The 12,778-nt window shown below is 36.5% G+C and overlaps 1 protein-coding gene across 1 annotated transcript in view; it reads left to right on the forward strand.

The window, feature by feature from the left end:
* Positions 1-12,778, forward strand: part of DOCK3 (dedicator of cytokinesis 3) — a 267,364-nt gene that overhangs the window by 50,152 nt on the left and 204,434 nt on the right. The window contains exons 3-4 of the mRNA XM_053929392.2: positions 3,979-4,019; positions 12,595-12,650. Of these exons, the coding sequence (XP_053785367.1) occupies positions 3,979-4,019; positions 12,595-12,650 (97 nt within the window). The remainder of the gene's footprint in view (positions 1-3,978; positions 4,020-12,594; positions 12,651-12,778) is intronic.

A 12,778-nucleotide genomic window follows, 5' to 3' on the forward strand; every position in this document is an offset into this window, starting at 1 on the left:
ATTCTTTGCCCATTAAAAATTAGATTATCTTTTCATTTAGTTGTCTGAGTTCTTTATATATTCTGGGTGTATGATTTGCATATATTTTCTTCCATTCTTTGGGTTGTATTTTCACTTCATTGGTGTCCTTTGAAGCACAAAAGCATTTAATTTTTCCTATTGTTGCTTGCATGTGAAATTATTAACCCAAGCCCATGAGGATTTACACCTATGTTTTCTTTTAAGCATCTTTGCCTTATGAAAATATAAATATTTTTAACGTCCTCTCTGGCAACTCACACCACCCCATAGATTTTCAAATACACCTCTAGAGTACAGTAATATTGTCAATTCAGTGCTACTGTACAGGGGAAAATATATGGAAGTAGAAATTCAGTGCCATACAATATGCAGGCAGTACAGCATTGTTTTTGAAAGTGGGAACCACTTATCGACACCCTCACTAGCAGTATCTTGATTGCTCTACATTCTCTTGCCAACACTCGGTGCCGTTAGAATTTAAAAATAAAAATTATATTTAATGTGGTAGAAGTAAAAAATTATAACCATTGTGGTAGAAGTAAAATGGTATCCTATTGTGTATGTGTGTATCTTAGCCAGGTTATTGAGTCACCCTTTTTGGGATATAGTTCAATGAATTTTTTGAATTTTGACAAATGCGTAATATTGTAACCAGTACCACAGTCAAGATACAGGACATTTTTATCACCTGCAAAGTAACATCATGCTCCTTGTATATAGTCAGCCTTCCTCCTAACTTCCTTCCCTTTGCCCTGGTAACCACTGATCTATTTTCTATCTCCCTAGTTTTTTGTTTCTTCAGAATATCATGTAAATGGAGTTAAATATGGTATATATAGTCTTATGTGTCTGTCTTCTTTCACTTAGCATAATACGTTTGAAATCTATTCATGTTGTATGTATTTGTAGTTTGTTCTTTCTGAGTGGTATTTCACCATATAGGTTTAAACCATATTTTATTTGTCCATGCAGCAGTTGATGGACATTTGAATTGCTTTCTTTTTGAAGATTATAAATAAAGTTGTTATAAACATTGGATATAGATTTAACTTTTGATTTCTACTGGATAAAATAGTGTTCTTGCACAAGTTTTAAACTTTTAGATTTATATTTGTCTATGATACATTTTGAGGTAGTTTGTTTATAAGGCAAGGTATGGTTTCAGGTTCTTTTCTGTTTTGTAGATATGTATATCCAGTTGTTCCAGCCCTGGGACTGCCTGAGAGAGGGTGGGAGAACTGGGTGGAGGGGGGCAAAGGGGGAAAATTTGGGACAACTGTAACAGTATAGACAATAAAATATTAAAAAATAATAGGATAAAATAAAAAACAATTGTTTCAGCACTATTTTTTGAAAAGACTATCACCCTTTGTCAAAAATTAATCGTTAATTTATGTGTGGGTTTATTTCTGGATTTTCCTACCTATTTCATTGATCTGTGTGTCTATCTTTTAGCCACTACCATACTATCTAGATTATGGTAGGTTTATATTAAATCTTGAAATCAATTAGATAGTGTGTCATTCAAATATTTCCTTCCTTTTCAAAATTGTTTTCACTATTCTGGTAGTCACTTGCCCTTGCAAGTAAATTTTAGAAAGAACTTGTTAATGCTAAAATTTTTGCTGGGATTTTGATTAGGATCAATTTGGGGATAATTAACATTTTAACAATACTGAGTTTTGCAATTTGTGAACATGGTAAACCTCTTCTATTACTTAGGTCTTCTCTGATTTTCCCTGTTCTGTCTTCTTTGGGGAATGCTAGAGTTCTGATTTTCACCATGAATGCTGCAGGGCTTTTGGTTTTCAAGTTCAGCATAGGGCTGTGGAGAGAGAGATGGGTTAGGGCAAGTTAAAAAGGTCATTGTTCTTACCATTATTAAGATTTCTTGCATAAATGCTCTTTGGATTATTTCCAGAGTTGTAAATACTCTTTGGCTTACTTCCAGAGTTCTAAAAAAGTTGACTTTGACAGTTTTTGCCAGTGTTTTCATTGCTTTTATTGAGGAGAAGCATTTTGGAGAGCCTTACTTTGCCATATATTTGTTGCTATCATTCTCTAATCTGTTTTTTAAGATACTGTGAAGTGTCATGTTGGGAAAGTTATCACTTTTTTCTTTTTAATGAATGAAGGTATATTTGTAAAGGTGTAAATCAGTATAAGGTGTAAATCGAGTTACTCAAATTTATAATTTCAGCCGTTCTGCTAAAGAGAAGCAATGATATTACTGTATTTTGCTATGTATAATGCACACTTTTTTGCCCCGATTTTTGAGGGAAAAATAAGGATTCACATTATATATGGGTAAAATGAATACGTACCATGGGTATAATAGTCCCATGTATAATGCCCACAAAAATGTGGGTATGCATCATACATGGCAAAATACGGTATCTAATTGTTTATGGTTTCAAGGGAGAAAAGTTTTGTTCTTTTCCTCATAGTTTTGTTGTGAGATTTAAAGGTTAACACATGGAACAACCTTCTAATTCCAATACATGGAATTAAGAGTAATAAGCTCTCAAGTAATATTAGCTTTTTATCAATAGCTCTCCTCCTCTTCATTTTCCTCCTTTAAATAAAACTCTTGTGTTCACTTCCTACTCATTGGAACTGTTTTCTCTTAAACCTAAGTAGAGAAATTATGGTAAAACTATGAAAATATAGATTGGAATTGAGAAAAGTTGACAATGAAATTTCCTTTCTCTTAAACTTGTTTTTTTGTGTAATTGAAACTTTCATTATTGTTACTATGTATGAATGCTAAGAGGGAATCAATGAATCACATTCATTTAATAGCAGCTGGAGAGCCAAGAAATGAGAGTAATGTAGTTTAGTACATGGGAGATTGAATGAAACGAAGAAACGGAAGTCTGGGCTATACTGCCTATCTACCACCAAAAAGCTGTGTGGTTTTGGCATTTTCCTATCCCCAACAATTTCATCTAGGAATTTTCATGGAATTAGATTACATGTCCTCTGAGGTCTTTTCTGATTTTTTGTATCCTGTTCAGTCAAAAGGGCTTTGTGCTTCTTTTTCTTTCTTTTTTTAACAAGGTCTTTGTATAAAATTTTTATGGAATTTATTGGGGTGACATTGGTAAGTAGAATTATATAAGTTTCAAATGTACAGTTCTGTAATACATCATCTGTATATCGTGTGTTCACCACCCAAAATCAAGTCTCCTTTCAACACCAAAAAACACAAACAATCCAATTTAAAAACGGGCAGAGGACCTGAATAGACACTTATTCAAAGAGGACATACAGATGGTTAATAGACCTATAAAGAGATGGTCAACATCACTAATCATCAGAGAAATGCAAATTAAAATCACAGTGAGAATCATCTCACACCGTTCAGAATGGCTTTCATCAATAAATCAACAAATAAGCACTGGCGAGAATGTAGAGAAAAGGGAACCCTCCTTTGTTGTTGGTGGGAATGCAGATTGGTGCAGCCACTATGGAAAGCAATGTGGAATTACCTCAAAAAGTTAAAAATGGAACTACCTTATGACCCAGTGATTCCACATCTGGGAATATATCCAAAGAAATCCTAAACACTGATTTGAAAGAATATAAGCACCCCTGTGTTCATTGCAGTTATTTATAATGGCCAAGATTTGGAAGCAGCACAAGTGCCCAGCAGTAGACCAGTAAATAAAAAAGCTCTGCTACATTTACACAATGGAATACTACTCAGCCATAAAAAGAAGGAGATACTACCTTTTGTGGCAGCATAGATGGACCTAGGGCTTTGTGATGAAAATTGGGAATGTTGTATTTATTGTAAGACTGTTCCTTTTGGAGTAGACTACAACTAATGAAGGCACTGTTAATGTGCCTTTATTAGAAAGTTTTGCATGAATTTTGTCCTAACAATACTCATTTTATGTGTTACAGAAAATGACAACAATATGATTTTAATATTCTTTGTATGCTTTCTTTTAGGTTGGTACAGAGGTGTTTCAACAAAGAAGCCAAATGTAAAGGTAATGAATAATTTTATTATCTTTTCTAATGTAGGAAGCTGCCTAGTGTGTTTGTTTGATATAAAAACAATTTTTACTGTTCATCTTTTAATCTTTTACAGTAGCCACACTCATTTCTTTCTTTACAAAACTGTATTAGTCTCTGCCTCAGCAATATTAGAATAGTTTTTTTTAAAGGACAGAATATGGTCATAGCTGCAAAGCTTATTTTGGAAAATCTTATTAGAACATTTAATACCTTGTCCTTCAAATATTTGACAAAAGTAGCACTTCCAGCCAAGATGGAGGTGTAGGTAGATACACTTTGCCTCCTTGCACAACCAAAAGAAGGACAACAGCAAATTTAAAAACGAAAACACCAACCAGAACTGCTAGAAAATCAAACTGTATGGAAGCTCAACAATCAAGGTGTTAATGCAGAAACATTCATCCAGACCAGTAGGAGGGGTGAAGATGGGCAAGCCCAGCGGAGAGGACTCAGGGCAAGGTCGTGGCTGGAGGATGGGGGTGGGCAAGGCATTGGCTGGTGGACTGTGCGGTCCCACATTTGTGTGTGGATAAACTGGGAGAAACAACTGCGAGTGAGACAGACCACACAACCCAGGGTTCCAGCATGGGGAATAAAGCCTCTAAACCTCTGGCGGTAAAAACCTATGGGGCTTGCGGGAGAAACTTCCAGCCTCACAGGAGAGTCTGTTGGAGAGACCCTACAGTGTCCTAGAACGTACATAACACCACCTACCTGAGAATCAGCACTGGAAGGGCCCAATTTACTTGTGGATAGTGGGGGAAGTGACTGAAAGTTGGTAGAGAGCTGAGCAAGCAGCATTGTTCCCTCTCTGACCCCTCCCCCACATACAGCACTATAACGCAGTGACGTGGGTTGCCCCGCCCTGGTGAATACTTGAAGCTCCACCCGTTACTATGTAAGAGGCGGACAGAGACAAAAAAAAATATGGCCCAAATGAAAGAGCAGATCAAAGCTCCAGCAAAAATACAACTAAATGATGAAGAGATAGCCAGCCTATCAGATGCACAGTTCAAAACACTGGTAATCAGGATGCTCACAGAATTAGTTGAATTTGGTTGCAAAATAGAGGAAAAAGTGAAGGCTATGAAAAGTGAAATAAAGGAAAATGTACAGGGAACCACCAGTGATGGTAAGGAAACTGGAACTCATATCAGTGGTTTGAAGCAGAATGAAGAAATAACATTCAACCAGAACTGAATGAAGAAATAAGAATTTTAAAAAATGAGGAGAGGCTTAGGAACCTCCAGGACATCTTTAAATGTTCCAACATACGAATCTAGGGGTGCCAGAAGGAGAAGAAGGAAGAGCAAGGAATTAAAAACTTCTTTGAAAACATAATGAAGGAGAACTTTCCTAATCTGGCAAAGGAAATAGACTTCCAGGAAGTCCAGGAAGCCCAGAGAGTCCCAAAAAAGTTGGACCCAAGGAAGCAGACACCAAGGAACATCATAATTCCATTACCCAAGATTGAAGATGAGGAGAGAATCTTAAAAGCTGCAAGAGAAAAGGAGACAGTTACCTACAAAGGAGTTCCCATAAGACTCTCAGATGATTTCTCAAAAGAAACCTTGCAGGCAAGAAGGGGCTGGAAAGAAATATTTGAAGTCATGAAAGGCAAGGACCTACATCCAAGATTACTCCATCCAGCAAAGCTACCATTTAGAATGAAAGGGTAGATAAAGTGCTTCCCAGATAAGGTCAGATAAAGTGCTTCCCAGATAAAGGAGTTCATCATCACCAAGCCCTTATTGTATGAAATGCTAAAGGGACTTATCTAAGAAATAGAAGATCAAAAACTATGAACAGTAAAATGACAACAAACTCACAACTATCAACAACTGACCCTAAAAAACAAAAACAAACTAAGCAAACAACTAGAACAGGAACAGAGTCACAGAAATGGAGATCACAAGGAGGGTTATCAGTGGGGAGGGAGAAGGGGGAGAATGGGGGAAAAGGGACAGGGAATAAAAAGCATAAATGGTAGGTGCAAAATAGACAGGGGGAGGTTAAGAATAGTATGGGAAATGGAGAAGCCAAAGAACTTACATGTATGACCCATGGACATGAACTAAGGTGGGGGAATGGTGAGAGGGGCTATAGAGCAGAGGGGAATAAAGGGGAGAAAAAAAATGGGACAACTGTAATAGCATAATGAATAAAATATATTAAAAAATATTTGACAAAAGTAAATTATTCATAGGCCTAGTGCAAGTGATTAGCTGTGTGATTAGATGAATTTTTTTGAAATACAAAGTGAAACATTTTTCAAGTAATATTCAATTAGATGTCTTTGTTGATCATAATGTTCTTGTTAAAATATGAATTTAAGCAAGACTTGCAAGTGCAGAATCCTAATTTTATGAATTAGGTTTTGTGTTTATTCTGTTACAATTAATATTAATTTGCTCAAAGAAAATATATTTTAATTAACATTTATAATACACTTAGAAGATCAAGTGTACCTCCGATGAAGACATAGCCAACCTATCAGATGCAGAGTTTAAAACACTGGTAATCAGGATGCTCACAGAATTGGTTGAATTTGGTTGCAAAATAGAGGGAAAAGTGAAGGCCATGAAAAGTGAAATAAAGGAAAATGTACAGGGAACCACCAGTGATGGGAAGGAAACTGGAACTCAGATCATTGGGGTGCATAGGTTCTTTTGAATTGGTATTTCAGGATTCTTAGGGTATAGTCCCAGCAAAAGTCAGTTCCATTTTCAGCATTTTTAGTTTTCTGAGGAAATTCCATACTGTTTTCCACAGTGGCTGCACCAGTCTGCATTTCCACCCAATAATACATATACAAAATCTTTTTTCTGCTTGCACTTTTGTATAATTAACATCAGTTTTTCTTGTGTATTTTCTGTAGCTTAATACTTATTATGCTTTTCCTTGTATAGAAAAAAATATCAAAATTGTCATGTATTTTTATTTAAAAAAATTGCTCAGAGTTCTAAACATCAGTTTTGCCAGTAGAATCATTCATTTTGTTAGTTTTTAAGGTAATGACTATAAAAAGACAATATATTCAAACTTTAAATCTTCATAGCCAGGGCTTCTCATCCTAGGCACTGTTGACATTTCAGGCCGGATAATTTTTTTGTTGTGGGAGTGAGTCTGTCTTGTGCATTATAAGATGTTTAGTAATGTGTATCACCTCTACTCACTATATATCAGTAACATCCCCTGCTCAAATTGTGACAATGAAAAATGTCTCCAGACATTGCCAAAGGCCCTGGGTAGGGTGGGGGAAGTAAAATTGCCCCTAGTTGAAAACAAGTGCTTATAGGTAACTTTTTTTCTTGTATTTTTAGTTTTAAATCACTCTTTTCAGGTGTTATTTCCATCTTGCGAATGCCTATAAGGACATAATTTCTATTTGTATTTTTTGTTTATTATCTGGATTTAAAATTGTCAAAACATTTAGAACATGAATATATGAGAAATCTTACAAATGATTGGAAAGCTGTAATTTGTGAGTGTATATTTTGGTAGTACCAACTCCATTCTTGAATCTTGGATTATTGTAGCATTTTTTTTTAAAACTGTTGTTCAAGTACAGTTGTCTCCATTTTCCTCCCCTGTACTCCCCCCACCCCAGCCATCCCCACAGCCCACCCTCAATCCTACCCCACATTGGCTTCGTCCATGTGTCCTTTATACATGTTCCTTGACAACCCTTCCTCCTCTTCCCCCTATTTCCCCCTCCCACCTCCTCTCTGGTTACTATCAGTTTGTTCTTAAATTCAATGTCTGTGTTATATTTTGCTTGCTTGTTTGTTTTGTTGATTAGGTTCCACTTATAGGTGAGATCATGTGGTATTTGTCTTTTACCACCTGGCTTATTTCACTTAGCATAATGCTCTCCAGATCCATCCAAGCTGTCAGGAAGGGTAGGAGCTCCTCCTTTCTCTCTGCTGCATAGTATTCTGTTGTGTAAATGTACCACAGTTTTTTGATCCACTCACTCATTTACTGGTGGGCACTTAGGTTGCTTCCAACACTTGGCTATTGTTAAATTGTGCTGCTGTGAACATTGGGGTGCGTAGGTTCTCTTGAATTGGTGTTTTAGGATTCTTAGGGTATAGTCCCAGCAATGGAATTGCCGAGTCAAAAGTCAGTTTCATTTTTAGCATTTTTAGTTTTCTGAGGAAATTCCATACTGTTTTCCACAGTGGCTGCACCAGTCTGCATTTCCACCCACAGTGTACCAGGGTTCCCTTTTCTCCACAGCCTCACCAGTACTTGTTTATTGATTTGGTTGTTATGATGGCCATTCTGACTGGTGCGAAGTGGTATATCATTGTGGTTTTAATTTGCATCTCTCTGATGGCTAGTGATGCTGAGCATCCTTTGATATGTCTCTGGGCCCTCCGTATGTCCTCCTTGGAGAAGTGTCTGTTCAGGTCCTTTGCCCATTTTTTAAATTGGATTGTTTGTAGCATTTTTCAACAACACATATCTGTATACCTCTTTTTTCCAGAAAAATGGCATATTTCTGTTCTTTTATTGATTCATTCACAAGTATAGACAAGGCATTACAATCTACAACAGAGTTGTCAAAATAATTTTCACCAGGGTGCCACATCAGCCTTGCGGTTGCCTTCAAAGGGCCAAATGTAATTTTAGGACTGTATACATGTGACTACTCCTTAACTAGGGGCAAGGAGCTCAGTGCTGCCGCTGGATAGAAGCAAGGTGCTGGGCGGATAAAATAAGGTAGAGGGCAGAATTCGGCCATTGGGCCTTGTGTTTGCCACCTGTAAATCTACAATGTTTCCACAAGGACTAACAAGATACAATACTAGGAAATAAAGCAATGTATAAACATGTAGGTATCATTTAAACAAATGTATCTAGGAGACAAAATGTGTGCTTGAGAGAGAAAGAGAAGATAAACTCTTATCATTTATTTAGCTTGCTTTGTCTGAATAAAGCAGCTGCTTATTACAATTTTATCTGCAAACAATAAAATCTGGAATGAAGTTATTGCTTCCTCCCACCACCCCACTCAGGTGGAGGCACGGGGAGATTTGTTTAAACAAGTGCTCATGTATTTCTGTGTCCACAGTGTAGTAATTGCCAGGAATAGCTGTGGCCAACACTGAGACTTGGAGTTTAGGGGCTGTTTCTTGTGTTTTCAAGATTCTTAGCTCCCCAGATTCTGTCTCAAGGTCCATCTGATGGATTGTTTTCCTAAATATGTCCTTTATCTACTACATCATCAACCGTACTTAGCACACATCCACACTGCATAAAGAAGGGCTCAAATAGGAGGAAATACAGGGGATGGACTTCCTCAGCAAGAGACTTGTGAATAAAATACTTTTTAAAAACTAAAAAGAAAAAAAGTAATCTCCTCTCAATAACTTTTATTTGTATTTTTAAACTTAAAAAAGCTGAGAGATGGAAAGACAGTATTAACAACTGAATTTTATTTTCTGCAGCAGTGATATTTGGTAGAACATGGTTAAAATTCTTTAGTGTTGGTAAAAGATAATCATTTAGTGATTCAACACACTTAAAATAAAAAATGCATTCCTATACATCTTTTATTTGTCTTAATAATATGGCCACAATGAGAATTTCACAAGCTTTTTCATAGGTATTAGTAAAGAAAAATAAAAAGATGACTTATTAAAATTTTATAAGAATTATAAAGTATTTCATGCAAGTGGAAACCAAAAACTGTAACTAGACAGAAAAGGTCATTATATAATGATAAGGGTCAACTCAACAAGAAGATTATAATCATAAATATATATGCACACAAAATGGAGCCTGGATTATATTAAACAAATAACAGATCTGAAATGAGAAGTAGATAACAATACAATGATAGTAAAGGACTTCAATAACTCACTTTCATCAATGGATAGCTCATCCAGACAGATCAACAAGGAAATGTCGGACTTGAACTACGGACCACATTTCTATAACACAGACACACACACACACACAATACATATGTACTATATATGTACACTCTATATGTACTATATTGATATATATCTTACATAGATATATCTACTATATGTATACTATATATATCTACTATATGTGTACCATACATATTGTACACATATAGTAGATTTATGTGTATATAGATGTGTCTATATGTGTATATAGATATGAGAAGATATGTTTGTATCTATATAGTACATTTCATCTATCAGCATTAGAATGTACATTCTTCTCAATTGTAAATGGAACATTCATCAGAATAGATCATAATGGTAGGTTATGTAACAAGGCAAATTTAAGAAGACAAGTCATACCATGTATCTTTTCTAATGGCATGAAACTAGAATTCAATAACAGGAAGAAAAACTGGAAAATTCACAAATATGTGGAAACAACATACCCCTGAACAACCAGTGAGTCAAAGAAGAAATTAAGAGGGAAATAAAATACCGTGACACAAATGAAAAGGGAAACAGCACACTAAAACCTATGGAATGCTGCAAAAGTAATTTTAAGAGGGAAGTTGATCGTGATAAATGCTTACAATAAGAAAAATGAGGTCAGGATGGCGATGTGGGCAGTCATGGCTCGCCTCTTTGCACAGCCACATCAAAATTACAACTAAAATATAGAACAGCCATCACTCAGGAATGTCAGAAATTGAGTTGAATGGAAGTCTGACAACTGTGAAATTGAAGAAACCACATCCATCTAGTCTGGTAGGGTGGTGCGGGTGCTGAATGGGTTGGGCCCACACCCACATGGATAAAAACTTGGGAGGGTTATCTTGGGAGCAAGGAGTCCCATCACCACACCAGACCTCCCCAGCCCAAGATTCCAGGAAGTGCCAGGAAGATAAGTCCCCACAACTTCTGAACCAGCAGGGATTGAGTTGCTGGAGGAGGCTGCTGGAAGCCCTAAGCAATTCCTCTTGGGGAACCCACACACAGACTCACCTACTCAGACTCACACCCTCTGAGCTCCAGCACTGGGGTGGCATCTTGAAGGGCACCAGTGGTATACAGGGAGAGACTGAAGTGTCTGGCATTGGGGCGAGCAGAGGCCATTGTCCTTTTGCTGAGCCCACCCCCCACAGAGCCAGTAGGCTGGTGCCACATCTGAGAACATCAACCTGGCTAACAAAGTGTGACCTGCCTTGGAGATCCATAGAGGCTCTACCCCACCCAACTTATGGGCCCACCCAAGCTGCGTTTTTATAAGAATGGCTGGTCTTGGCTCTTAAATCCTATCAAATAAGCAACAGCTGGCTTCACTGAGCCCTGGTGGCAGTCAGGTTAGAGTCACAGCTTAGTTTCACCTGGGAATCTCCAAGCCCAGCACAAGTAGCAGCCATCTCAAATTGCTTTATAGCTTTATAGATTCAGGAAAAGCATTTGACAAAATACAACACCCTTTCATGAATAAAACTTAACGGATTTGGTGTGGAAGGAGCATACCTCAACCCAGTAAAGACTATATTATGACAGGCCTACAGCTAACATCGTGCCGCTCTCACCACTCCTATTCATCACAGCACTGGGAAGTCCTAGCTAGTAAGGAAGGGGATTTAGAAGGCATTCATGTCGGGAAGGAAGAAGTAAAATTTTATTTGTTTGCAGATGATATGATATTATTTGTATAAAATCTTAAGATTCCACCAAAGAACTGTTAGAACTAACCAATAAATTCAGTAAAACTGAAGGATATATAATTAACACACAGAATTTAGTTGTGTTTCTATATACTAACAATGAAGTGCCTGAAAAAAAAGAAACAATCCAATTCACACTAGCATAAAACACAATAAAATATTGATGAATAAATTTATCCAAGGAGGAAGATGTGTACATTGAAAACTATAAAATGCATTACTGGTTAGCTGCTAATGCCCTTGTGTGGTATAAATGGAGTTTATTATTGTTAGTGGTGTGAGCCAAAGTGTATTTAAAAAAATCAGATCATTTGCATTTTATGTTAAAAGTTTCATACATCAGGAAAAGGATGAAACTGATTAGAAAACTTTATTTTTTTTTTAAAGAAAATACACTTTTTATCCCTTAGGAATTGAAATCATATTATGGCAAATACCAACGTGGCAATGATTTGGAAAGAATAAAAGTAGTAGTTTGAGGCTCCCAAATTGATTAACTCTTGTGAATACAAATGTTAGCCAGAGTCTGAGAATTGTTTCTCTAGTGCTGAGCTGAATAATCTGTAAGTTGTTGGTTAGACAGTATCGTTGGTTTTGTAGATACATACCAAGCTCTGTACATAAGTCTATATCCTGAGAGTGATTTGATGGAACATTTTTAATCTGTAACTTAAAAAATACTGTTTGTAGTTAAGATCACAGTTTTTCTGAGGATAGACTCCGATTGCAAATGACAGTGAAATTCCTATTTAATAGAATTTGTGAAACTGCATTGTTAATTAGCAAAGTGGTTGCTACATCAAGAGATCTACTGTGTTGTTGATAAGAGTATTTCCATGGTGAAATCTGACTGCTCTTTTAGTATATATGAGATGTTAATCCCAGATTACTTTTTCTTATAGAAAATCTTTTATGTTTCACAGGGGATCTTTCCTGCAAATTACATTCACTTGAAAAAGGCAATCGTCAGCAATAGAGGGTGAGTAGTTGGCCTTACTAAACTTAAAGTTTTGTTGGTTACAGAGGAGGGCTTTTTTGTTTTCTATTCATTGTATAAATATGCTATTAACTTGTTTCCCTGACAAAAATACACTTGTTTCACTCATC

Source organism: Desmodus rotundus, chromosome 8 (genome assembly GCF_022682495.2).
Source record: "Desmodus rotundus isolate HL8 chromosome 8, HLdesRot8A.1, whole genome shotgun sequence".
NCBI classification, from domain to species: domain Eukaryota; kingdom Metazoa; phylum Chordata; class Mammalia; order Chiroptera; family Phyllostomidae; genus Desmodus; species Desmodus rotundus.